Source organism: Calidris pugnax, unplaced genomic scaffold (genome assembly GCF_001431845.1).
Source record: "Calidris pugnax isolate Ruff unplaced genomic scaffold, ASM143184v1 scaffold68, whole genome shotgun sequence".
In the NCBI taxonomy this organism is placed as follows: domain Eukaryota; kingdom Metazoa; phylum Chordata; class Aves; order Charadriiformes; family Scolopacidae; genus Calidris; species Calidris pugnax.
In genome coordinates this window covers 2293277-2319566 of record NW_015090921.1, presented here as the reverse complement: position 1 = coordinate 2319566, position 26290 = coordinate 2293277, and the positions used below count along the sequence as shown (strand labels likewise).

At 41.6% G+C, this 26290-nt stretch overlaps 1 protein-coding gene across 1 annotated transcript in view; it reads left to right on the top strand.

Moving 5' to 3' along the window:
- Positions 1-26290, top strand: part of LOC106892770 (chromosome unknown open reading frame, human C11orf49) — an 88035-nt gene that overhangs the window by 7645 nt on the left and 54100 nt on the right. The window contains exons 2-3 of the mRNA XM_014950222.1: positions 2344-2446; positions 19997-20127. Of these exons, the coding sequence (XP_014805708.1) occupies positions 2344-2446; positions 19997-20127 (234 nt within the window). The remainder of the gene's footprint in view (positions 1-2343; positions 2447-19996; positions 20128-26290) is intronic.

The window sequence follows — 26290 nt, the reverse complement described above, 5'->3', positions numbered from 1 at the left end:
ACTGGAATTTGGTTTGGCACTGGGAACTGTGCTACCTGGAAAACAGCACAGCAGCCGAAAAGCTAAGGAGAGAGGCTTCTCAGGAAGCTTCAAGTGCTATTTTCTTTCAGCTTCTCTGCTCACCAATTTCTTCCCTCCTCCGCGCCTCTACCTACCTTCAGGGGAAACAGGGAGAGAGGTCTTTGCCAGGATCCTTAGACCCTGCAACAAAAAGCTTAATAGAAGTACCCTTTTACCAGCGACTGTATTCAACAGTGACACGTGTGTATTTGTGTACATTTTTGAGTGTGACAGAAATGTCTGAAATTCTGTGTTGAAAGTTAATTTCTTCTCCAGGAGCAGACTCAAAGGTATTTGTTATAGAGGTCAGCCACTGTGTAGCACTGAGGGACCCTGCCTGTCTGTTTCCATGGGCTTTTAAGGCAGAGGTTAATGATGCTAAAACAGCAAAATAGCAAAATTATGTTTCATTAATAGGGACTATTTTATGAAAGGAGCATAGACTTCCCCGCAAAGTTTTGAGACTGTTTCTGCAGTTGAGCAGAAGTTTTTTGCAGGCTGAGATGAGCAGAAGCCCCTCTGCTAGTACCCTTCCTTGGCTTAAACTGGTACCGCTGACAGCTCAAGAGGGGCCTGGGAAGACAGTTTCTTACTGTCTTACAAGATGGGCTGCATAATGAATAAGGAGGAAGGATGGGCTGAAATAAAGTTACCCAGTTGCTGTTATCTTTTGAGCCTGTGACTGAGCTGCACGACTCATTTCTCCCTCGGGGGACACAGGTGCGCAGAGCTATTTTTCTTTAATCACTCACATAAATTAAATTTATTCCTTTGCATTAAAATAATTAAATAAAGCTACGCCCTGTATCTTTTAGTGCCAGATAATATCTTTGAACCTTTGGCTCACCATTTTGCCATCAGCTGCAAGGTATTTTCCAGGGTGTGCTTAACCAATTTTACCATTGTCCTGAAAAGTGTTCTAGGCAGAGAAATCCCCTGATAGCAATCAATGTTCCTACATATTTTTAATGACTGTATCCACTGGGAATAATCATTTCCGGGCCTCTCTTGAAGTCCACCTGCCCCACACTAAGATGAAAGGGACTTCCACGCTGTGTATCAAGCGGCGCGGGCTTGATGCTTACCGGGATATTAAGCACAAATTAAAATGGTTTGAAGAATATTGATGTGGGTCTGAGGTTGGCCAGTTACTGGTTGAGGGGGTGATGCTGCCAAGTCTGGAGCAGATTGGCAAGGAGCGAGAACAGCCTTTGCCTTTCCTATATCCCCTAAGGGGTTTCTGCTCCTCTTTTTAGGACACGACACTACTTGCAAAGGCGCAGCAGCATACGTGTTTAGGATGGAGGTGTGTGCTTTGGGAACAGGGTTTGTGTGCTTTCCAGGTTAGGAATGATTTTCCTGGGTTCGTCGGGACTTGTCTTTTGATTGTTGAACTTGTAGATTTGGAAAGTCTACTGCTTGGTAGCTGGCGCATCACCCCAGACTCGGCTCTTTGTTGCTCCAGCTTGGTTTCTAGCCAAAAACATCAAAGGGGCTCAGTGGCAAATCTGCGCTGCTTCCTCCCTGGCAAATGCTTGATGCCTACAGTCTGCCCCCTGTAGAAGCAGCAAAACTATTTGTGTTGTGCAAACTATCTTTACTCAGGAGTCTTATAAGTGAGTGGCATTCTGTGGTTGGGTCCTGGCAGATCCACCACTTCTGAAATTTCCTTCTGTTTGGTTTAGGCAGTTATTTGAGACTGACTGACTGTTGAGCAATATAAATCTCTCTTGGCATTGAGACCTGCTCCCCACCTGCCGCTCCAAGAACATTTGCTGATGCTTGTATGGAAACAGATGTACTTTTATTTGCACCTTTAGGAAAAAGACTTTACAGAACAACCTTAGAGCAATTTGGCTTTGGTAAGGAGGGAAGGGCAGGGAACACCTAAAATTCTGCAACAGCCCCATCGATATGGCATTGACAATCTATATAGGAAAGGTGGCTGTGACTCAGAGCAGAGATCAGGATCTCTTCCTGAGTAAGCATTTTCCATCAAGGCAATCTCACAACAACTCCTGTTCTTTCACTTCCAGAATCTCGGGGGATCTACAAAAGGGTCAGCACTGTTAATCATTAACTCTGTGTAGCCAGGAAAGTAAGTGGGATTTAGCTCAGGAATTTTACTATCCGTATCTGGGAGAATGAAACCTCTACTCTCTAGCTGAGGGAGCAAATGCTTGTTGACTTGTTGTGTAAGGCACACAACTAGGTTGGTCTGGCTCTGAGCTCTGCAGGCCCCTTGTATTCTAATTTTTGTCTCTTACTGTCTTTTATTTGCAGCTCAAAGACATGTCCTCACGTACATGGAGGATGCAGTGAGCCAGCTGCTGGAGAACAGAGAAGATATTAGTCAGTATGGCATTGCCAGGTTCTTCACTGAATAGTAAGTACATCAGGATGCTGCCAATAGGGCCAGCCTGAGGGGGGCTTTTGGAAACAGGCAGGGTACATGGAGAATGGAGCTGGACACATGCTGATTATGTTGTGAATGCTGGATTTCACTGGGTTAGCCAAGGGCTGCCTGAGCATGTTTCGGAAACGTGCATGGGTTTCGTGCAGTTCAGTACCTTTTCTATTGCAAACATTCATGTGAAGCAGTCACTTTGGGAAACAGAGCTTTTAAAAACATATAGAAAACCGAACTCTGCTTGCCTCAGTCAGGACTGTTAGGATCAAAAGCAGAGGCTGCTCCTGGTTTCAGCAGCACTCATTCTTCCTTCCTTTTTCTGAGTATGAGCTTGAACTGTTTTGTGTCCTTCTGTTATTGTTGTCCTGCTGAATGCTTTAGTAGAATACCTCCTCCTACCTTATAACCTGTATAAATCTTTAAATAATGAACATAATAATTAGCACAGACAATCTTTTCCTACTGATTTGGAAAGATTTTTTGGGGGAAAAGCTGTGTGTGGATCTTCAGTGTTGTTGATGTTGACTCAGCTGATTGTTTTGTGTTTTGCCAACCTGATGATGTCTTGCACAATGTCTAAAACTCTTCCAGGCAGCTTCTTTAAAGATTTGTTGGTAAGGCGTGTGCCTGCAGTGGGTTGTATGTTTCTGCCTTTTGATGCCCATTTGAAAATCTTTCCTTGCTTGCTTTCTTTCATGTTTTCTTTTTCTGAGGCAAATCAACATGCAGAGTATTTCACAACAATCTCTGTATACTGCAGCAGTGGAAGAAGATCTTAAGGCATAGGAGTAGCTTTGTTTTTCAGTTGACTGCAGTTTCAAGGGGTTTTGGGGTTTTTGTTTTGGTTTGGTTTTTTTTTCTGCACATCAGTCTCCACCTAATCTCCAAATAAGGTCTAACTTGCTAGTTAGACTGATCGGACAACTTGTATTATATTTTCTTGCCCCATGCACATTTTTAACTTTTAAACAACTGGGATTCTCACTAGTTAATGAGTAACTAAGGTAAATACTGCAGCAGGTCTGAGGGGAAATTCTTAAAGCTTGGTTCCCCCCCAGGATGGGATTCTCACTAGTTAATGAGTAACTAAGATAAATACTGCAGCAGGTCTGAAGGGAAATTCTTAAAGCTTGGTTCCCCCCCCAGGGGAACAAGCAGTTCAAGATTAGTGGGGTTTTGGCCATCTTGGCAGACCTTCCTCTGTAGCTTAATGTAACTAGAATGAATACTGACTTAAAAAGACCTCAGAAATCTATTTTAGGAGCAAATAATACTTGGTACTACATGGATTTTTGATATTTTGTCTTGTTATTTATAAAGTAGCTTAAACTCTCAACGTGCATTCCATCTTTGTAGACTACCAAAGGTAAAAAAAAATGCCTAGTATCAGGAATGAAACTCTTACTGTACAAACCAGTGAGCAGTGTATTTCTGTGTTCTGAGCAAGTTGCAGTGCTCATTGTTAAGCGAGGGTTGCGGAGAATTAATCGCTGAGAGAAGGTAATGAGGACAAATGTAGGTACAACCTGTGCACTTGATGTGATTGGAATCATGATGATACTTCATCTGATACAGGTGAGTGTCCACAGAATGTAATACTGAGATTAGTCAGCTGAGCAAATAGTCAGTAAACAAGAGCTTAAGAAAGATAAAGAGCACGACTACAATGACCTCCACCCACCAACAGGATTTCTTTACCAGAGTTGAAGGCAAGGTGGCTCTGAAATATCCAGCTGAAATCGGCACTCAAGCATCTCTCCAAATCGGATTTGGTTTGAACCTGCTTCAGGCTGACACCTCAGGGCCTTTTCTAGACTTCTGATCATATATACTTAAAAACATTAAATGGTGAGCAAGAGGACTTTCACACTTTTTGAAACCGCTCACATTGCTCTATAGTATTTCTTCTTCATGGCTTGATAACCATCTTCTTTTCACTTCCTATTCCTCTTCTACCTTTTAAAGAATAAATAGTAATTCAAGATTATTATAACAAACAAAACTGTCACCATAGAGCACAACCCTCTGATTGACTTAAGTGCTGGAGATCATGTTTTTCCCATTTATTTTCAAAGAGAGATGTGAATTTCTACAATGGCTTTTTGTTCGCACTGAGTGTTCTGGGGAGCTTCTGGTTCCTTGTAAGACAGGAAAAGGCTATGTGTTTGTTTTTTCTGTCAATATCATAGAACTATCATATTGAACTAGTCATTATCTCTCTTTTTTTTTGTTTTTCTTATTTTTTTTAATTTTATAGTATGTCTGGAGTTTAGCAGATCAAACCATGTCCCTCTACCAAAGCATAAACAGTCTTAGTAACTTTGAGAGCTGTGAAACTCTAAAGTTTTGAAATGTGGGATTCTTTATTTGAAGTGGAGAATAAATTATCAGCATATAGGTATAGGTAGGCTCAGAATACCTACATAAAAGTTTCCTATTATGAAAGTGTCATACGTTCTGGCTCCCAGGGCTTACTGGTGAGCCCTCACTGCCCAATAGATTTGTGTTCATCCATGCAACTGTCACCATTTGTTCAGGCTGTGCTTTGAAGGCTGTACTGGCTTCGTATTGTTCTGCCAAGCAACCAAGCTTGATCTTGATTTTTATCTTTAGTCTCAGTATTGTCAATCTCAAAGATAACTTGTGAGATTCCAGCAGGTTTGTGTACACTCTCCCAGTGTTTTCCTCGTTCCAGGTTATTCTAAGTCAGAGGACTGGCATGTGCATATTTTGAAATAGGCTGCAACGATTTGAGATGAAGGTATTTTGGTGTCTAATTTTTTGCTTTGTGTTTTCCCTATTTATGCTCACTTAAAATTAGAGACCAAGCTCAAGGTTTAGAAAGCTGGCTGATAGGCCCAAGCAAGTAACCTTTTTTTTTTCCTCCCCCACGTGTGTATGGGATAAAATAGCAACTTCTGTAAGTTTTCAGAAATACTGAGGCTAGTCTGTCAAGAATGGGTGTCAGATGTTCTCCAAACTCTTCTCAGAGGGCACTCTTTTCAATAGAGTGGTGTTCCATGGACCTGTCTTGCTGGATTCACCGCTGAAGAGCAGTCACAACCTTTCCATCATGCATTCCAATGCTCCACCTCACCGTGAGTCACTTCAAATCTTTGTGCCAGTTCCAACAGCTATTTTTATGGGTAATTAAGAAAATTTTGTTGAGGTTTAGTTTACCTGAGTGAAATTTCAGAGCTGAAAACTACATGGTCACGTAGCTCTATGTGGACAAGGCGGTAAGTGTTTTGCAGGCAATGAGTGTTTCTAATTGTTTCTAGGCAGTGAAATTGGGTATGTATTTTATTCCGTTACTACCCACAGCCCAGGACAAAGATTGCTGATTGCAGAGCACTGCAATCATCTCTACAGTTTTTCAGTATCCTTCCAGAATACTTTGGTCTTCAAGGGTACTTTTTCTTCCACTTTATTCCATTGTTCATTTGTCCCAATCATGTGGACATCTGCTTTCAATCAAGGGAGTACCTTGAGGATACCCTCATCTGACTCACTCCTGACTCTTATAGGAATAGGGATCAAACACCCTTCTGCCAATTAATCCACATCTTTTAGCTCAATGAGTAAAATTATGCCTCTCTTAGGATTAGTCTTGATTTTGTAGATATGCTGAAATGCTACTGGTATTTGTTCACTACAAACCCAAGAAATCTCTGCTCTGCTTTTGAATCTCCATGAATTGCACTCTTGAAAGCCCTCTGCGTAATTACACACTAATGCTGCTTTACTTCTTCCAGCTGAACTTCTGTGCCAACATATCTTAAAGGGACATGTTCCTCCTATACATTATTTATCATCCTGTTTTCTTGATCTTTCCTGTACTGAAGAAAAACAGGGCCCCCATACGAATGCATTTGATCATGCAGAGGGAATGTGCATAGCATCCCACTTTATGTTTTCTGGGATCTTAAAGGCAGTCTGTGTCGTTTGGTTTTTTTTTTTCTTTTTTTCACTTCAACTGGAAGAAGCAGAAAAGAAAAATTTTGACCAAGAAACTTCCTACTTGTAATTTTTACTTTTCTTCTGGGCTGACCCTTTGCTTGAAACTTTCTTTTCCACCTTGCAGGTAGATGTGCTACTCTTTTCAAGAGTCTTTGGAGAGCTCAGAAATATTAACCAGTGACAACTTACCTCGGACAGGAAGCTCTTCTTCCTATCACTTTTATATTTTATTTGATGGATGAAATACAAGTGAACTGGAGGCACAGGAAAAGGTGTTTTTTTGTCTGTCTATGTTCTTCTCCCAAAACACATTGTTTTCTTTTGTTTCTGGTGAAATGTCTCCCTGATCCCCTGCCAGAGGAGCATAATTGAGAAAGACATCTTGCTTTTAGCTTGCAGATGCATCGCTGCTTCCATCGGGCTCTGCACATTGATGTCCGAGATCCTCTTTTTCTGTAAAGGATGTTTCTGCTGGCTCTAACTGGAAGTGCTCCTGCTGGATGTTGTGTGCCAGTTTGATAACATTTATCTGAGGAGGTGTCTGTGATGTGTGTGTTTGGGGGAGTTCATGGGTCAGATCCTGCTTTTAGATCTGTTGTGTGCCTGGCAATTCAAAATACCAGGTCTGCACTGGGTAGAGCCCTGTTTTACACAAAGGACCATATGCTTTGTTCAGAGTAACAGGCCTGCCGGTGCCATATAGTTTGAGATCCTTGGATAGGAAGATGTTATCATGGTGAGAAGTATCAATTTCTAGCAATGAAAGTACCTCATTTTCTCTTGCTGTCTGGATTGGCTGAAACAATTTGTTCAAGCCAGCCCTTAGGGACAAACATGATACTGCTCTCTTGGCTTTCTCTGGCAACAGCAGTGGCACAGGCCTTGGTATCAGGAAAACTTTTAGATTGTTCAGTCCTGTACTGCTATACAACATTACCTGAATACATCTGTAGAGTAAACAATGTCCTCCTCTTTATAAAATTGTCTCAGTACCCTTGGGGAGAAGGGGAAGGGCAGGGGGGAAGGGCCAGGAATGGGACAGATGGGATGCCCATGAGAAATAAGCCACTCACTGAAGACAACCTTAATTGGCAAGTGGAAATGAGTTGAATTATCTGCTTAAAGAGACGAGAGATTCTTAGAGCTAGCTTAGAGATGTCAATTATTATTTTTTTTAATCTCTGTGTATGTAGGCCTTATCGTCATCATCTTGCTGTCATCTGCTCCGCATCTTTCCCCTTTTCACAGTAACTTGTTCTGTCTTGTTTGCAAGGATAGTGTAAACTCTTCAAGACAGAAATTATATTGTACTGCATGAATTTACAGCATCTAGCATTGTAGAACATTGTCTCCGTGCTTTGTACAATTGTATAAACAGCAAAAATAGTAGTGAGAAGGTCCTTAGGGCTTTGTCAGGTTGTGCCAGATTCCCTTTCTGAGAGATGGAGCCATTCATTAGAATTTCTCAGTAAGACTGTTTGGGGGAGGGGTGTTGGTTGTTGGATTTTTTTAGTGTTAGTTCTGTGTGTATTGGTTTTGAGCAACTCAGTAACCTTTGGGAGGTGACAGTACTTTCAGATTCTTACAGAAATTGTTGATATTCTCTTTGAGATGATCTTATGAGCAATTGCAAAAATAATATTTCATGTGTTCCTCAAATACTATTAGGATTCCTATGTGTCTTCTGCTCTGGAGAGAAAACAGGCAAAATTATCAGACTCAAAGCAAGACTGCACTGAGCCACGCAATCGGTATGAAGCTGCTGCTGTCAGTGCCCGAGCTGTGAAGCAGCCCTTTGGGCTGAAAATCTCAGCTGAGATAACGTGCTTGATGGTTCCTGACAGGGTCTTAACTTGGGGTTCCTTGTTCCCTAGGGCACCGTGTAGGAGTGGTGTCTGCCTCTTCTTCGCTCTTCTCTTATCGGTGGGAAGAGAATGAATATATGCACTCAGGCTCAGCACTCATGACAGAAGCTCTGAGGGGTAGATTTTTGCAGCTAATGTGCATTGTTGCTGTGAGAGAGACATTTTCAAAATCTCTCTCCGCAGAGCAGAAGGATTTGCAGGACTGAATTTGTTGATAAATCTTTCTGGGGAACCTATAATAGTTGCATATTTCTCCACTTAGAGCGTTGCTAAAGGATACAAAGCATTTCTGTTAAAGTCCATTTGTTGCTTTCCAGTCTTACCTCTACAGAGAAGAGTTGTCAGAATGGCAAAGTCTCTTCTTTGCAACCTAAATTTCTCCAATCCCTATTAGAAATGGGATTTCAATACTCCCTTGTCTGTTGTGCATGGGGTATGCTTTTTTCCATGAGACCAATGGAAGATTTGGAGCGTGTGGATTGCTTGAGTTAAAATTATATAAAATTTTGTCCCAGACCTGTAGATCTGCCACCTGAAGCGTGATGGTATTTTTATAGACTTGCTTGACAGCAGAAATGTCATTGGTATCTTCGTCTGACAGGCAGGATCTATGAATTCCTGATTTTCCCAGAGTTGTTTCTTTGTAACAAACATTGCAACAAGCCCTAGCCTGACAAATATGCTGATTGGGATGACTGCTGTTGAGTAAACAGCTGGAAAAAATGCATATATTAATGGGAGTAACAGAGTGATTCCCACTGTAGTTTGCACATCTTGCCAATATGTCAGAAAACGTAGTGTTTCCTTCCCACGTACTCGAGAATCTTACAGGTGAGTGATACTTGGATGAATCCAAGCCCTCACAAAGAAATGCGAGGCAGGGGAAGGAAAAGAAGCTTTTTGGTAATCGGGGCAAACTTGGGAGGGTTTGTAGCTAAAGGAGCAGAATAGAATTGAACGTGAAAGACAACGTTTACCACTGATGCCATGTGCCATTATATACTCCCCTTTGGAAACTTATACTGCTGTTTTGGTGACAGAAAAACCTGGAGACCTTGCCATAGAGTATGAATGTGAGCAGTTGATATCAGCGCGTTATCAGCACAGTTGTCCAGAGATAACCCTTCGCTTCCTTGTAGGCTGATGTGAGCTGTTTGAAGAGGGGCAAACACAACTTCCATATGCAGCTTGGTCAGGTTATGATGCTTCCAGTGTGTATTCACTGGTGTAGCAGTGCAGACTTTGCCCATTCCTTTCCTATTCCTTTACATCGTGGAAATAACATATTTATTTGTGGTCTCTGTCCCAATAGTTGCAGCAGAAGCGGAAACCATACCTTATGGAGATCTTATGTAGTATGTAGTTGGGTATATTTGTATTCCTTCTTACAGCCCTGAATGTTGAAATGCCATGCATTTGCCATGAAGCTGAGCTTCCTTTAATGATGGTTAAAGCCGACTACATAGAGGCAGTGTTGATTGCTAATAAAAGTGTAAAGAAGACGTTTGAAATTTCCCAAAAGCCCAAGTCCAGAAACCTGGCAAATGGTAGAAGCGTTAGGGCTGTATGTATCTGAGTTAATTGTGTCTGGTTTTGCTGTTTCTCTGGGCCAGAGTTGAATGTACTACCCTCTGTCTAGTTTTAGTTCATACCTCTAGCATCATTCTGTTTGGGCTTCCAATTTTTATTTTTTTTTTTGCTTTTCATCATAGTTGTTAATATTACTAGTACAAATTTGGTGATGTGTAAGTGATCCCAGCTGGAAGTCAAAATCAGACTTTTGTGACGCACTTCAAATGTGTCAATTTATTCTTGAAACAAGTCTGGATAATTTAGGGGGAGAGGGAAGAGGGCAAAATCCTCGGGTTTGCTGAAAATTGGTCTCTCTGATCTAGATTAGAAGGTAATAGAGAAGTGATTTTTCTTGGTTATGTGCATTTATGATACAGTTTTCCTAATCTCCGGTCCATCCCACAATCTGCATTTGGCAGTGCAACAAAACAGATATGCAAGTCATTGCTGTTCCTAAGGAAATCTTTAAGGAGCCTCCTGTATGTGTACTTTCTATGGGTTTTTTTTCCATAACTTATTTCATCAGTTGAGTATTTCATACTGCTCATTGTATCATTTTTGGGATGCCACAGCGCCTTTTGTTTAATTTTATTTTCTCCCCTAGTCTACTTATTTTTAATATCTGTGGTTTGGGTAGTTACTTTCTTATCCCTGTTCTTGCATTTATGATCACAAATCTGTTTTGGTTTGTACTCTTGCAGAAGTGAAAGGGCTTTTCAAGTCAGAATTGGTGAACTGTGGCCATTCTAGATCCTATATTGTCTATCTGCCACTGAGGAAAGGTCTGTATCTGCATCTCACCGGGATGTAAAATAGATATTCAATGCTGAGATCAATGTTTGACAACCATCTTTCTCCATCATTGGGGAAAAACCGCTCTGCTGTGCTTGCTGAGTCACTGTGTTGGAATATGAAGGAAAAAATGAGAAAGATAAATAGTGACATATCCACAACAGATGTAGTGGGACTATTTACAGTCTTTTGCATGCAATCTGCAATCTGTATATAAAGCAGTAATCTCTTTTCATGCTTGGTCACATGCTGTAAGGACTGGATTTCCTGCAGCTTCTGTAAATGTTTTGAAGAAAACTGTTTTAGTAATATGAATTTGGCACCTGGAATTCAGTAGGAACACCCTAGAGAGTAGCAGCTTTAGAAAAGCATAATAATGAAGGAAGTTTGGTATCCATTGGTGTATTTTCCTTTATATGTTTTTTTAATTATTACTATTTTGAAGAATTAGAAGGCATAGTTTTATCCTTTTCTGTTAGGAATTTCTTTTGGAATATACTGTTTCCTCCAATAATGTTGTAGACGTCTCAAGCTGTAAGCTGCTGAATATATGATAGCTTCAACAATAACTAGACCTTTCTCTGTACTACAGTTTGATATGGTCTAGTTCTGGTTTTAATGAAGCATTTTGGCATGAGTCTAGACTAATGTATGCATATAGGGGATCGATTTCAGAGGAGTTCTTGGCTTCCATCTATCTAAGCTCATAAGACTTTGTATTAAGTTGGAATAAAGTAGTGTAAGTTTGAGGAACACTTTATTTTTCCCAGAAAGATTTTTAAGAAAAGATGGATCAGAATTGAGGTTGGGTGGTTTTTTTTTTTCTGGTCTTGTGGTGTTGGAAGGAGTTTTGTATTCATTCTTAGATTGTAAAATGTTGCGGTGTCACAAAAAATCTTGAGGAGCATTTCTAATTGCCTTGCTAGGAATATGTGTATTCCAATGTGGACAAGGCCAACAAATGTAAAATTTCTCCTAAATTGGATATGCCAAGCTGTAAAAATCAGCAAATGTCTGCAGCATAAGATCCCATAATTGGATTCCTTATCCTTTATAGGATAAAATCCTTTAACTGTCTCTGCATCCCCATGAATAGCAAACTGCTGAAAGTCTTGTAGCTTGCCTGAAAAATACATTTTTTTAAACTTGGTTCATCTTGCTTTTCTTAAAAAAAAAGTGTCTAATTTCTCAGGTTCTCTGAAGGCATCCAGATTCCTAGACTTCTCTATGCTGCGTAGTGTTGAAACCATAAAGATTCCAGAATACATGAGCATTAGAGACTTGCAGTAACCTTGTGTCCTGCAAAATTAATCCTATTGTGTATCTTCAAATAAATTAGACAAACTGTAGCTGGTTGACACTGTAACTGAGCAATTGTAGTGAGCACAGAGTGGTTGAGCTAAGCAATTTCTAAATGCAGAGTTAGCATTAATGTCAAATGTTGAAGCTTCATCTATGTTAAGGAATTTTGGCAAGGTTCATTTGTTGCCATGATGGAAATATTGGAAGCTGCTCAGTCTTTCATGTGCTATAGTTCTTACCAAGGCAACTGAATAGGTGAGAGAGTATTAATTGTAGATTTTCTTTCTTCCTGAAATTCTCCAGTCTAACCAAAACTGAAAAGAGCAAATGTGGGAGCTGGATACAGGTCACTGGTATTGAATGTCAGTTTCATAGCTACTTCCAGAGATGTTAGACTAGAGGAAATCTAAACACTACCTTGTGTTCCTTGTATTTTTAATAGTGTTTCTCTTCTTCCTGTCATCTTCTCACCCTTGCCACAGGTTCACTGCATGCTTTCTGTAGCACCTTGCAGCTCATGACTGAATTCCACAGGGTGGCAGGGAGGGCAAAAATTCATCTGTTGGTTGAGAAAGGAAGACGAAGAATGGAGATCAGAGCTGTATGATGATGAAATTTATTGAGGACTTGAATGTCCCATACCCTCAGCTTATAGAAGGTTATAGAGAAGTTCAATAAGGAATTTTCTGCTTGCCCCAAAATGTCTAGTTGGACCAGTTTGAAAAAATACTAAATACATTAGCTGGAGAGTTAGCAGCTTTCTTTGTGTAGCTATAATTCTGGAATATTTTTTTTTTAATTATGTATTGATTTTTTTGTTTGTTTGTTTTGAGGGAAAAGGAGAAGGGTTTTTGAGGGAAGCTGGGCAGCAACTTGTGATGATCTTCATAAAACCAGTTATAATGGTATTCATGTGGCTGTCTCTGTGCTGCGCAACTCACTGTGTTTTCTACTGTAAAGGCTAAATCCCTGTTTATACCAGCAAGACCTCTCCAGACTCACTGAAACACCATGTGGTCTGAAATAGCACCTGATCAGACTGAAAGAGTTAATACTGGGTGATTGATGCTTATCTCTGAAGGCTTCTTTACTTTCCCCTTAAGCACCTTGGAGGGCTTCTGCAGGGCTATTTACCATCTTCCATTGTATGCTCTTTCCCATCTTCCTGAACACTAGATTTCCCAGCTCATAACTCTAAGAAGCAGCTTTATTTCAGAGTAGAAAGGGGCCCCAATATGTGGCCTATTATATCCATATCAGCTTGCTTACCCTTTTCAAACAGCTATTGTGTTTTAATAGGGCCCTGCCTGGCAGGGGGAGTCCTTAATTCCTGCTATATAAGAATGGCCAGCTTGAGTTACAGCAAACTGCAGGATGCTGCTCTGATCAAAAGGCTTCTGTTTTTAGAGATTTCACTCCCCCCCCACTCCTGTTTGCTGGTTTTGGGGTGGTTTTTTAAAAATCCTGGGCTAATAATTTGACACAGTAAGGTCATTTTAACATTAGATGTGAAAGCTTCAAGGTGTTAAATTACTGACCCAGCATAGGAAAAATCAAGGGAGGGGGACTCTAAAAATGATAAAGGGATTACGGGTAATAAAGAGCAAGCACAGCAACTCCTTTAATCCTTTCCTTCTCCAGAATCTGTAGACTGGTCTCAGAGGGTTTGATTTGCTACAAAGCAACATAAGAAAGCTTGTTCGCTGCCTGCTCTGAGCTGTGTCACAGGTGCTGTGGTTCGTCTCCTTTCAAATGGGGTAATTTCTGTACCACCTGTATTAACTCTGCCATGAATACAGAGATTCCTGAACCAGGAAGCCTGAAAACAAATCATTAAAATTTGTGTCACTCCTTTTCGTCCTTCCACACCCTTCAGCTGCAATAAACTTCAGTGGGTGAGATGGAAAGGATCTCAAAAAATCCAGGCTCTGTGTTCGCAGTGTTACATCACCCGCTCTCTCCAAAATATTAGGAGTGTTAATGATTTCCTATCTGCCTGGTTGTTAAAAAAGGATTTTTCCTTAAAGGCAGTCATCAGGAATAACTTTGAGCATCTGTTTTGTCTTAACACTGCTAACGGATTTCAGAGGAAGTGCCTAAAAAGCACTGCTAATTTCATTAGAGGAAGGTGGTGATTTCCTTGAGGCTGACTTCATTGTCCCAAATGTTAACATCTATGGAATTTTAAAAAGCACTTGATACAACAACTTTGAATTTGAGGAATGCTAGTGCTCCTACTCTGCCTTCCAAGAGGGATAGGTAAAGAAACAGTCCAATGGTTGGTCTAAATATTGCACCTACTGTAGTACACTTAAACCAGTAGGTGAAGAATAAAATGATCTTAAATTAAACTGTGCTCATGTGGCAGGAATTTATTCAACACAGCAGTGAAACTGGGTTTGGCTTGTTGGTTTTTTTATTCCCAATGGTGCCTACAGTTTTACATGTTCCCTCTCAGGGTTCCTTCCAGGCAAGGTGAACCTCACTTGGCTATTTCAGAGCACAGCCTTGGGGTGAGCGTGATTGGTTGCTTGAGGATGCTTTGTGTGTGGATGAGTTATTTAACAACAGAAATTGCCTGGGTTTTAAAGCCTTTTGAATTTCAGTATTTTCTATTGCTCGAGCTAGTTCTTTGTTACCCATTGTACCATAGTCTTTAATCCTAATACTCCTGATTATCCCTACTTACTGTGCTTTGGTTCACACCATGAAGCAGTCTTGGAGCTCGTGACCTGGGTTCCTTTCATATGAAACTAAACTGGAAGATGTGTTCCAACTGCAAATGAGCATTCAGCCCATGGGGCCAGACTAGAGCTAATCCAGAGTTTTTCAAGAAAAAACGAAGCCTGAGATACCCATAATGTTGACATCAGGTCCTCTGCAGTGTTCCTCCCTACAGATGTTTCAGTCAGCATAGAGATAGCCTCCAGTGGCAGCTTTGCATTTGAGACTACCTTCTTTTCACTTAAGATGCTCAATTCTGTTTTGATAACTTAGATACCTGTGTAACTGGGAAGAAAAGTGTGTGTGGGGGGAAATTGTTTGTGCTGGAGAAGCAGCATGAGCCTTCAAAGTGGGTTTTTCTTCCTTCATCATGCTCCCAATGGAAAATGCAAGCAGTAATGCTGTAAGTTAAGGAATAACAGTTCTTGTTCCTTGCTTTCCATTTCGTAGAGGAGGAGTCCTGTGAACTCGTTCAGCTCTTTGCATGGTAACCAAAGGTGGCACCTGCTAGGGGGACAGCAGGGGCCTGGCAAGCTCTTCTCTTCTTCTTGGGGACTTGGGGCTCTTTCTGCTTTGTGCATATTTGGCTTTGCCCGAGTTCAGCAGGCAGAGGCTAACTACTGTAGTGGGTTTCAATTGGGATGTTACCATAGCATCCCGGGGCTTTTACAATCTATTTGGAAGTCCAAAGGTTTGAAAAGAGTGCTTGAAAGTTTCTGAACTCTGGCAAGCTGCCGAAATGTAATTACACAAAAGACAAAGCCTTACTGAAAGCAGCTCTGTTCAGAGCAGCAGCACCTGAGTGCTAGAGTTCCCAGCGCAGCCATTTCTGAGGGCTGGGGATGTTTTATCTCAGTATCCTCCCAAAACTTCTTTTTTTTTCCTTCCTCTCCCATGCACGTGCCATCCCACAAGCGTAGGCTGGGTGTGCTGCAAGACACAACCTTCTCAGCAGTGGCATTGGAAAAGGCTGCTCTGTGGTTTGGCTGCTCTGGGGCCTGTAACGGAAAGGAATTTAAGGAATAACAGTTCTTGTTCCTTGCTTTCCATTTCGTAGAGGAGGAGTCCTGTGAACTCGTTCAGCTCTTTGCATGGTAACCAAAGGTGGCACCTGCTAGGGGGACAGCAGGGGCCTGGCAAGCTCTTCTCTTCTTCTTGGGGACTTGGGGCTCTTTCTGCTTTGTGCATATTTGGCTTTGCCCGAGTTCAGCAGGCAGAGGCTAACTACTGTAGTGGGTTTCAATTGGGATGTTACCATAGCATCCCGGGGCTTTTACAATCTATTTGGAAGTCCAAAGGTTTGAAAAGAGTGCTTGAAAGTTTCTGAACTCTGGCAAGCTGCCGAAATGTAATTACACAAAAGACAAAGCCTTACTGAAAGCAGCTCTGTTCAGAGCAGCAGCACCTGAGTGCTAGAGTTCCCAGCGCAGCCATTTCTGAGGGCTGGGGATGTTTTATCTCAGTATCCTCCCAAAACTTCTTTTTTTTTCCTTCCTCTCCCATGCACGTGCCATCCCACAAGCGTAGGCTGGGTGTGCTGCAAGACGCAACCTCCTCAGCAGTGGCGTTGGAAGAAACTGCTCTGTGGTTTGGCTGCTCTGGGGCCTGTAACAGAAAGGAATAAAAAAGTACGCATTTTGAAGTCCCTACTGTGAAAGTTTCTTTAGATCTTCCCATGGAGTGAGCACCTTACTTTATTTTTCTCTCGTCTTTCTCCAAAATATTCTCACAAGTGAAGGGGCCCTACTGTGAAAGTTTCTTTAGATCTTCCCGTGGAGTGAACACCTTACTTTATTTTTTCTCCAGAATATTCTCACAAGTGAACAGGAAAAAGCCATTTTGTTAACGGCGTAGCCAGTTGTGCAACAGTTCTTGTGTGAAATGTGAGTGTTTGCAGTGAACTGGTGTGAACTAATGAACATTCAGTTCAATTTCTGGTCTCAGTTTCAGCAAGATAAATAAACCCACATCATTAGTAGCTTTTGTTAGTATTCTAATTTGCCTACTCTATTTACTGGTAACGTAGAGAGCCAGGGCAACCATTAGGTCTACAATTGGAGGCTTGGAGACTTGCAGAGTTGTGTAAAGCTTTTTTTCTTGAAGGGAACTCTTGCAGATGGCTGCACTAAACGCCTAAAAGGAGGAAAGAAGAAGTTAACCAGAGAAGTGAAAAACTATTTTCCCTGCTTCTCATTCACAAACCTATTTCTAAATGATTGAGGACAGACTAGTACCTTCTTGAGATACCCTAGCTTGTTTCTAAGTCTTTCTCCTGCAAATGTGCTGATAAGCTCTGGCCACCAAACTTTGCTAAGGGCATGAGATGTTCAGTGAGAGGAGGACCGATAGAGGGAAGACCGAGCAATCCGAAGGGCAGAATCTCAGCAGCTGTTAAACTTGCTGAGGATGCTTGAGCTAAGTTTGTTGCCTTGCTCTTGATGTCTTGCTTACTTAAGCTCTTAGAATTTGCAGCTTGTTTTGTTTTTGCGTTCAAAACAAACTGGAAAAGACATCTGTTCGCATGTATATAAAAATCAGTAAGTAAGGCACTGGTGATACTTCTTACCTGCTGTTGGAATCCCTGCAACAGCTTTGGGTTGTCACTGTTTCTTTTTTTTCCAGAAGGGTTTACCTGTAAGCCGTTACTACTCACCACATTAACAGTAACTTCACCTCTGGACAATTGTTAAGGAAAAAGTGGCCAGGTTATCTTTGTGCTGTCCACTTACCCATGATAAAGGGATTTCAAAATGCATAGTTTGTTCAAAATGTATAGTGTTCCTATCTCTTTTAGTGGTATTGACCCTGGCTGAGAATAGATGTGTTGATTTGTCATTGGGCTTCTTGCTGGATGGCTCCATCATGGGCTGAACTTTTACAACTTATAAAAAGGTATTTATCAAGTAGTGTCTCTGAAATGCAGCATCTTAACTGGAATAAAATTCTGACTTCCGTGTTCACGGACTTGAGCTTTTGGGGAAAATCCTTCTATTGTATAGTTAAACAAAAACTTATTGCAAGAAATGAGGAATGAAAGAAATATTGTGCCTCTTTTACTCAGCTAGCTGGCGGCACTTGGCTGTCAGCACATCCAGGTGTGCTGATGTTCCAGCATATCCACCCACTCTTTTAACTGAATAAGCAACAACAAATGATATCATAGCCTTCTGCCTGCTGGATTTAGAGCCATCCCATGCTGTAAATGCAAGTGACTTGAATTTTCACTTAACTAGAACTAAGGAGTAATATAGTAGGGGTATTTGCTGTGAATTAATAATATGTTAACTTTGTGTCTGGTCCTTCCCATTACAGGTGTGCCAGGATCCACTTCCAGATGTTGCATGTGCTGTACTTGTTCTGAGCAACATAATGTGGTGCATTTGCTCGTGTCACTGTGCCTTCCTCTTCTTTCTCTTCCTAAACACCTCCCTTATGTGTATTATCTTTCTGAAAGCTGCCTTCTCCTATTACGCTGAGTTTCTTCTCTTTCGTTCGTATCCCTCTTTTCTTCATCAGCCTGTCAAATTATCAGCAAAACAATGCAAAGAGGAAATGAGAAAAGTCTTAAAGACTTTTGGATGGGATGAGAAGATGTGAAATCCCATCTCCAGCTTTGTCACAGACATCTGGTGGGACTTTATGCAAGTTACTTTCCCTTACTCTGAGCTCATTCACTCTAAGGCAGTGAGCTACAGCACTTTATAATGAATACTCTTTATTTAGAATGATAGTCATGGGAGCCCTTTCCTGTCATTTTAGCATATTTTGATCAGGCACATGCTTTATTTATTTACTTTAATCTCTTGGGAGAATGGCTGTGCTTTCCTCTGGTTTGTACAGAGCTGGTGCATGAATAAAGTTTCATAAATGTAAAACAATATATTTGTCCATGACAGTTACAGAAAGAATATTCCTAATTCCAGGATTCAAGAGTCATGAGTGTTTCTTAATCATAAATGAATTGTACTTCTTTCATTTGAGTTGCCTTTCCTTGTGGATAGGAGGGCTGGAAACAGTGTTCTGTACCTAGCTTTTAACACATGACAAAAAATTCCGTTTACTCCCGTGTCTTTGAGAACCAGGACATTAAAAAACAGAAATTGTGATCTTTTCTGAAAAATCGAATTGGCTTCTCTCTACACCCCCATACTCCCCCTAGTTGTTATGTGACTTTTTAATTTTGCTCAACTCGGGTATAATTCTCTTTCAAATGTGAGGCTCTTTTCTATACTATGAAGGATAAAGAGACTTAAACTGTTTATATTTAAAGAGATTATTTAAAATTGCAAACTTCAGAGGGTTCACGCTGACCACTGGATTTTGTCTGTTGTGGAGATGCTACCTATGGAGAGGTTCTGCTGGGATGAAAGTAAACTTATATCTTTTCATTAATTCTCCCCTATGCAGGGGAGTTAAGCTGCTGTCCCAAGTGAATGTTTTTAATGATCTCTCTGGAGTGTTTGAAAGCTTTGTCCCACTTGCACGATGCAGAGTAAAATGCACAAATTCTAGCTTTGAGGCAACCCTGTCATTATACCTTTTGGTATATAATGTTTTTATTTGCATTTCTATTGTTCTTGTATGTTGAGCTTTACCATGCCCAAAGGAGAGCTGCTGGCACTTCAGAGAAATCTTTTTAAGATAAATGTTTACTTTAATGTTAGCCTAAAGTGCTTACAACTCAAATATGAGAAATTTGTACTAAAATTCAAGAGAGTGAATATCAAATTGATTATCTAGCATAATGACCGGCTGCTCTTTTCAAAATACACTAGTGCAAAGTGTTGTTTGGTGAAGTGTCAATCGGCTTCTCGGGACAACTGGAGTGGATTTTATACATCCAACAGAGTCACATTTCAGTAACCTAGAAATGAAATCTTGAGGCTTCTGTTAAAGAGGGTTTTTTTCTTTTCTTTGTTTTGTGGCTTCGCGGAAAACTGTGATGAGAATAGCAGTGAAGTTCAGATGGTACTAAAAGAAAGGGCATCTTCTGGTCAGATAAACAATAGTTACTCTTAGCCAGTCATTTTCCAATGGATTGGTTTCAAATAAGTGGCTCTTGGACACCCCTTGCTGGGATTCTTTAGAATGAATTTTTCTTTCACAAACCTCTAATTCCTATAATTAAGTTCCAATGTGTGGTTTTTGCAAATAGTCTTCTCTCTAGAGAACAGATGGGTATGAGCTTTGGAGATTCGGTTTCACAAAATGTAACTGCCAGTGGTTTTCTTGCTACTGTTCCAGCTGGCCCCAGAATATTCATATTGGTTCAGCTTTCTAACGTTCTCTTGTTTTGACTTTATCTCCACAGCTTTAACAGCGTGCGTCAAGGAACACACATCTTGTTCCGTGAGTTCAGCTTTGTTCAAGCCACCCCTCACAACAGGGCCTCTTTTCTTCGGACCTTCTGGAGGTGTTTCCGAACGGTGGGGAAAAATGGAGGCAAGTAGTCCAGCATCTGCTGCTCTCCTCTTACCTTGACGTTAAAATCATTAGCTAGGGTGATAACACAGTGCAAATACTGACACTTCACACTGTGCTCTAACGTTGTTAATAGGGAGACACCATCCCAGTTGCCTGTGGGGTGGTTAAAAAGTGCTCTCAGCATAAAGTAGCGTAGGAGCACCTTGTTGCCAGTGCTACCTCTATTACCAAAGAGCATCTCTAGCAACAATAGATGCGAGGAAGGACATTTGTGGGCCTGTGCATGGGGATGGATAGGAAAAAAACATAAATGTGCTGGTGGTAGGTGGATGGGAGGAGGTTAGCAGGCCCAGAGATGGTTAAAATGTAGGGTATGGAGCACGAGGGAAGTAGGTGCTGAGATTATTAGGCAGTTGGGGTAAGAAGGACTTTGACTAAGGAGGAGTCAGGAGGTAGAGTAGGAGCCATGCTGGGCTGTAGGGTGGTGAACGCTACCACCTGAGCAAGGTAGTCCTGGCACATCTCCTAAATGATGTCGCAGGATCCTGGTGGCTGTGGAAGGGGAACCACTGACAACTGTGTGACCTCTTCCCCCACCCTACCCACAGGGAAGAAGTTCCAATGCCAAAATAACTATTCATCGCTGTCCTAGCTATTCTTGTGCTGCACTTGGTGTTACAGAATTAGGTATTACAGAATTGGTGAGAGTTCAAAATAAACTCATGTAACTACATGCAACTAAAATTATGTTTTTAGTTTTTAATTTAGTGTTTTAATGAAATACACTGAATGTTGCTGTACAAATATGAATTTTGATGGTTTGTTGTTTTTGTTTGGTTTTTTTTACTGTAAGCCTCACTTTTTTCAGGCTCTTCAGCCTCGCCTCTTATTGTAGGGAAGACTAGAACTGTTCTCTTAAACATAGATAAAACCTCACCTTCTTGCTAAGCTTTGTAATGAACAGAGTTTGCAAGATTATGAATAACAACTTGACTTTTTTGACGTATGCCATTTTAAATTCTTGGGTAATTAGCTACTGACATGACTGATTTATGCTCTTTGAAACACTTTCTTCCCAGTCATAGGTACTTTGTTAAGTTCTAAATCCTTTATATTAGGTCAGGGATAATATTTTTAAGATTTCAGGTAAATTGTATGGTACTAATCTAACCAGTATGCAGTGAGGGCATATCTCTTCTGACTATGACCTGACCTCAAATCAGATAAAGTGTAGACTCCTAGAATCTATTTCTGTAGGAGAACTAGAGACAATAATGAAGAAGTCATCCACCAGAACTGCAGCTGTCAGTGGTGAACCTTGTTGACAAGTTGAGAAGAAGCTGTCTGATGGGAAGTACCCACTGCTCCGCTTTCAATGCTATTTTTCTTCAACCTTCATCTGTCTAGCATCTGACTCAGACAGCTGATGGGCACCTGGATTTGTTGGAAAGAACCAAAAAGTTTTAGGTTCATAATATCTCTCTTCTTTTTTACTTTTAGCAGTTTTATGTGAATAAGGAAAAGGTTGTGGGTGAAAATGCGATCACTGAGGTACTTTGAAGGGAAAAAGGAGGCATAGGAACAAAAGCTTAGGTGGCCTTAAGAGTTCAACATACATTTTCCTGACTTTAAAATCCAGGGCTGCACTTTTCAGTCTGAGCAAATATGGCATGTTTATCTGTACATTTATACATTTATATACATTTTATTTTTACATTAACTAGAGGCAAAAATGTATCACTTTAGAGAGCTTGCTGTAAAAATTTTTAACCACTGAATCCAATTTCTCTGATTCTCTAGCAGCAACTACAGATTAGAATCTTGATTTTATTTATTTCAGTTTTATTTGCTGTGGGATTTTGTCTGCTATATTTGTGCATAGGGGAACTCAGAACATACATGGTCATTTACTAGGAAGCAGCTGAACCTGTGCAATGTAGTGGGTGAAATATGGTCATTACCACACTCAGGCATAGTCTAGACCTGGATTTCTTTCCTTGAAATACATTGTTTTTAGATGAATGGGGGAAGTAATCATGTTATACAACAAATAGCAGCAACCAGATCATTGGTGGTCACTTTAGAGAGCTTGCTGTAAAAATTTTTAACCACTGAATCCAATTTCTCTGATTCTCTAGCAGCAACTACAGATTAGAATCTTGATTTTATTTATTTCAGTTTTATTTGCTGGGGGATTTTGTCTGCTATATTTGTGCATAGGGGAACTCAGAACATACATGGTCATTTACTAGGAAGCAGCTGAACCTGTGCAATGTAGTGGGTGAAATATGGTCATTACCACACTCAGGCATAGTCTAGACCTGGATTTCTTTCCTTGAAATACATTGTTTTTAGATGAATGGGGGAAGTAATCATGTTATACAACAAATAGCAGCAACCAGATCATTGGTGGTCTGAAATACAGAATGAGCCTCTTTAACAATAGAGAAAGTCAGACTAAGTGTTGCCCAAAGCAAGTAAGACTTGCAACTTAGAGCTTTCTTTAGAAGCGTGGCTGGTGGTACATCTTCTAATTAGCTTAATCCAGAATTTAATTTTAATCGTTTCTTTATGATCACTGCACTAGTAAACAAACCCATATGTACGTTTCAAAAACAATTATACAAGTTTGCGTGGAATCATGATTCTACAGATCGTTTGTTGCTACAGCATCTCATTTTATGGTGGTACAATTTTGACAATTTAAACATCATATTATGTGCAGGAGTGTATTGGGTTTGTGTGGCAAGGTTTTGGTAGCAGGGGGATTACAGGGGTGGCTTCTGTGAGAACCTTCTAGAAGCTTCCCCTGGGTCTGATAGAACGAATGCCAGCTGGCTCCAATATGGACCTGCTGCTGGCCAAGGCCGAGCTAATCAGCGATGGTGGTAACACCTCTGTGATAACATATTTATAAGGGGGAAAAAACTGCTGTACAGCAGCAACTGGAAGAGAAGAGTGAGAATATGTGAGAGCAACAACTCTGCAGACACCACGGCCAGTGAAGAGGAGGGAGAAGAGGTGCTCCAGGCACCAGGGCAGAGATTCCCCTGCAGCCTGTGGTGAAGACCATGGTGAAGCAAGCTGTCTCCTGGCAACCCATGGAGGACCATGGTGGAGCAGATATCCACCTGTAGCCTGTGGAGGACCCCACACCAGAGCAGGTGGATGCTGAAAGGAGGCTGTGACCCTGTGGAGAGCCTGTGCTGGAGCAGGCTCCTAGAAGGACCTGTGGCCCTATGGAGAGAGGAGCCCATGCTGGAGCAGGTTTGCTGGCAGGACTTGTGACCCTGTGGGGGACTCAGGCTGGAGCAGTCTGTTACTGGAGGATTGCACCCTGTGGGAAGAACCCACACTGGAATGGGTTGTGAAGAACTGCAACTTGTGGGAAAGACTCATATTGGAGTAGTTGGTGGAGGACTTTCTCCTGTGGGAGAGACTCCACGCTGGAGCAGGGGGAAAAAACTGCTGTACAGCAGCAACTGGAAGAGAAGAGTGAGAATATGTGAGAGCAACAACTCTGCAGACACCATGCTCAGTGAAGAGGAGGGAGAAGAGGTGCTCCAGGCACCAGGGCAGAGATTCCCCTGCAGCCTGTGGTGAAGACCATGGTGAAGTAAGCTGCCTCCAACATATTTATAAGGGGGAAAAAACTGCTGTACAGCAGCAACTGGAAGAGAAGAGTGAGAATATGTGAGAGCAACAACTCTGCAGACACCACGGTCAGTGAAGAGGAGGGAGAAGAGGTGCTCCAGGCACCAGGGCAGAGATTCCCCTGCAGCCTGTGGTGAAGACCATGGTGAAGCAAGCTGTCTCCTGGCAACCCATGGAGGACCATGGTGGAGCAGATATCCACCTGTAGCCTGTGGAGGACCCCACACCAGAGCAGGTGGATGCTGAAAGGAGGCTGTGACCCTGTGGAGAGCCTGTGCTGGAGCAGGCTCCTAGAAGGACCTGTGGCCCTATGGAGAGAGGAGCCCATGCTGGAGCAGGTTTGCTGGCAGGACTTGTGACCCTGTGGGGGACTCAGGCTGGAGCAGTCTGTTACTGGAGGATTGCACCCTGTGGGAAGAACCCACACTGGAATGGGTTGTGAAGAACTGCAACTTGTGGGAAAGACTCATATTGGAGTAGTTGGTGGAGGACTTTCTCCTGTGGGAGAGACTCCACGCTGGAGCAGGGGAAGAGAGTGAGGAGGGAGAGACAGAGATGACGTGTGATGAACAGACCTCAACTGGCAGGACTTGTGACCCCGTGGGGGACTCACGCTGAAGCACTGTTCCTGAAGGACTTCAGACATTGGAATGGGCTGCCCAGGGAGGTGGTTGAGGCACCATCCCTGGAGGTGTTCAAAAGACGGGTTGATGTAGTGCTGGGAGGTATGGTTTAGTGATGATGCTCTTTGTTTGTTGTTCTATTTTTGTCAGTCAGGTTGACGGTTGGACAAGATGATCTTTAAGGTCCCTTCCAACCTAGAAGATTCTGTGATTCTGTGTGACTGCACCCTGTGGGAAGAACCCACACTGGAATGGGTTGTGAAGAACTGCAACTTGTGGGAAAGACTCATATTGGAGTAGTTGGTGGAGGACTTTCTCCTGTGGGAGAGACTCCACGCTGGAGCAGGGGAAGAGAGTGAGGAGGGAGAGACAGAGACGACGTGTGATGAACAGACCTCAATCCCCATTCCCTATCCCCATGTGCCACTCGAGGAGGGGAGGTAGAAAAATCAGGAGTGAGGTTGAGCCTGGGAAGAAGAAGGGTTAGGGGGAAGGTGCTTTAAGATTCGATCTTTTTTCCTTATTGTCATACTCTGATTTGATTAACAATAAATTAAATTAATTTCCCCGAGTCGAGTCTGTTTTGCCCATGATGGTAATTGCTGAGTGATCTCCCTGTCCTCATCTCAACCCATGTGCCTTTCATTATATTTTCTTTCCCTCTGTCCAGTTGAGGGGGAATGATAGAGCAGGTTGGTGTGGGTACCTGGGGTCCAGCCTGGGTCAACCCAACACAAGAAGGTAGGTAAGTTATATAGTCCTGGTAAGAAATTCTGTTTATGGTTATCCTACACTGCGCAACAGAACGTGGGACAACCAACCTGCTGGTTCTGAAATTAGAAGCAGTATAGATCTGAATAATGTTGGTATGTTGCTTTTGAGACCTGAACTAGTATCTTCCTTCATTTGGTGCCCTATGTCAGCTATATGGAGAGGTATTCATCAGATATACATTTTATTTCAATGGAATTTCTGTGTGCAAAAAGGGTGAAAATGCGCCCTTTGCCTTCTATAGCAAGATTCTGCTCTGTCCCACTTTTCTCTTCTGGGTTTGTTTCTGGGCAAGGTTTGCTCTGTGCTTCAGTATTGTCATTAATTTATGTCTGTGAAGAGCTACGAAGGCATCTTTATCTTCCTTTGTCAGAAGTATTACATTTTCTAACATCCACGTCTCCTAGGATGTTCTTGTTTTTATTTATTCCTTTGCCATAAAAGTGTTTACTTGCATTTTCCCTTCTCGTTTACTTTAAGTTTCATTCCAGATTTGAATTCCTGTTTTAGGAGTGAGTGGTGGCTTTATTTTAGCTTGGTCCATCTGTGGAGGTAAGCCTTGATAAACAGCATAAAAGCCAGCTCGGTGAGGATCTAGGTCAACGCAATAAATGAGAACTTGCATCAATCAAAGCTTGCACCCTGGCTGGAGGAAGCAAGGGAGAATAAAATGAAGATGTAAGAGGCCATTTGCAAGCTTATACAAACTCAAAAAAACCAAAACCCAAACAAACCACCTTTCCACTTCTGAGTGTTTTATAGTGGGATTTTAGAAAAATAGGTAACATCTCACAAATAAGTGAACCGATTGCTTAATCCAGCTGCTGGTTGCTCCTCCTTGATGCAGGGAAATGTACTGCTTTGTCTGTTGGTCTTGAAATAACCTGGCCTTGACCTGGAATATGCATCTTGTTCACCCAAGCAGATGCAGGTAGAAGGGCAAATAAGAGAGAAATCTATCTGAACAGAAGCAATATCAAATGTAACAATCCATGTATGTGCAGGACCATGTATACACTAACTGAAGTGCACTAACATTGCTGTTTCTCTTGGGAAATTACTGTAGATATTAACTTCCTACTTAATTCCTTATCCTTTTGAATTACTGGAAAGTAGTTCTTCATGGAAAAATG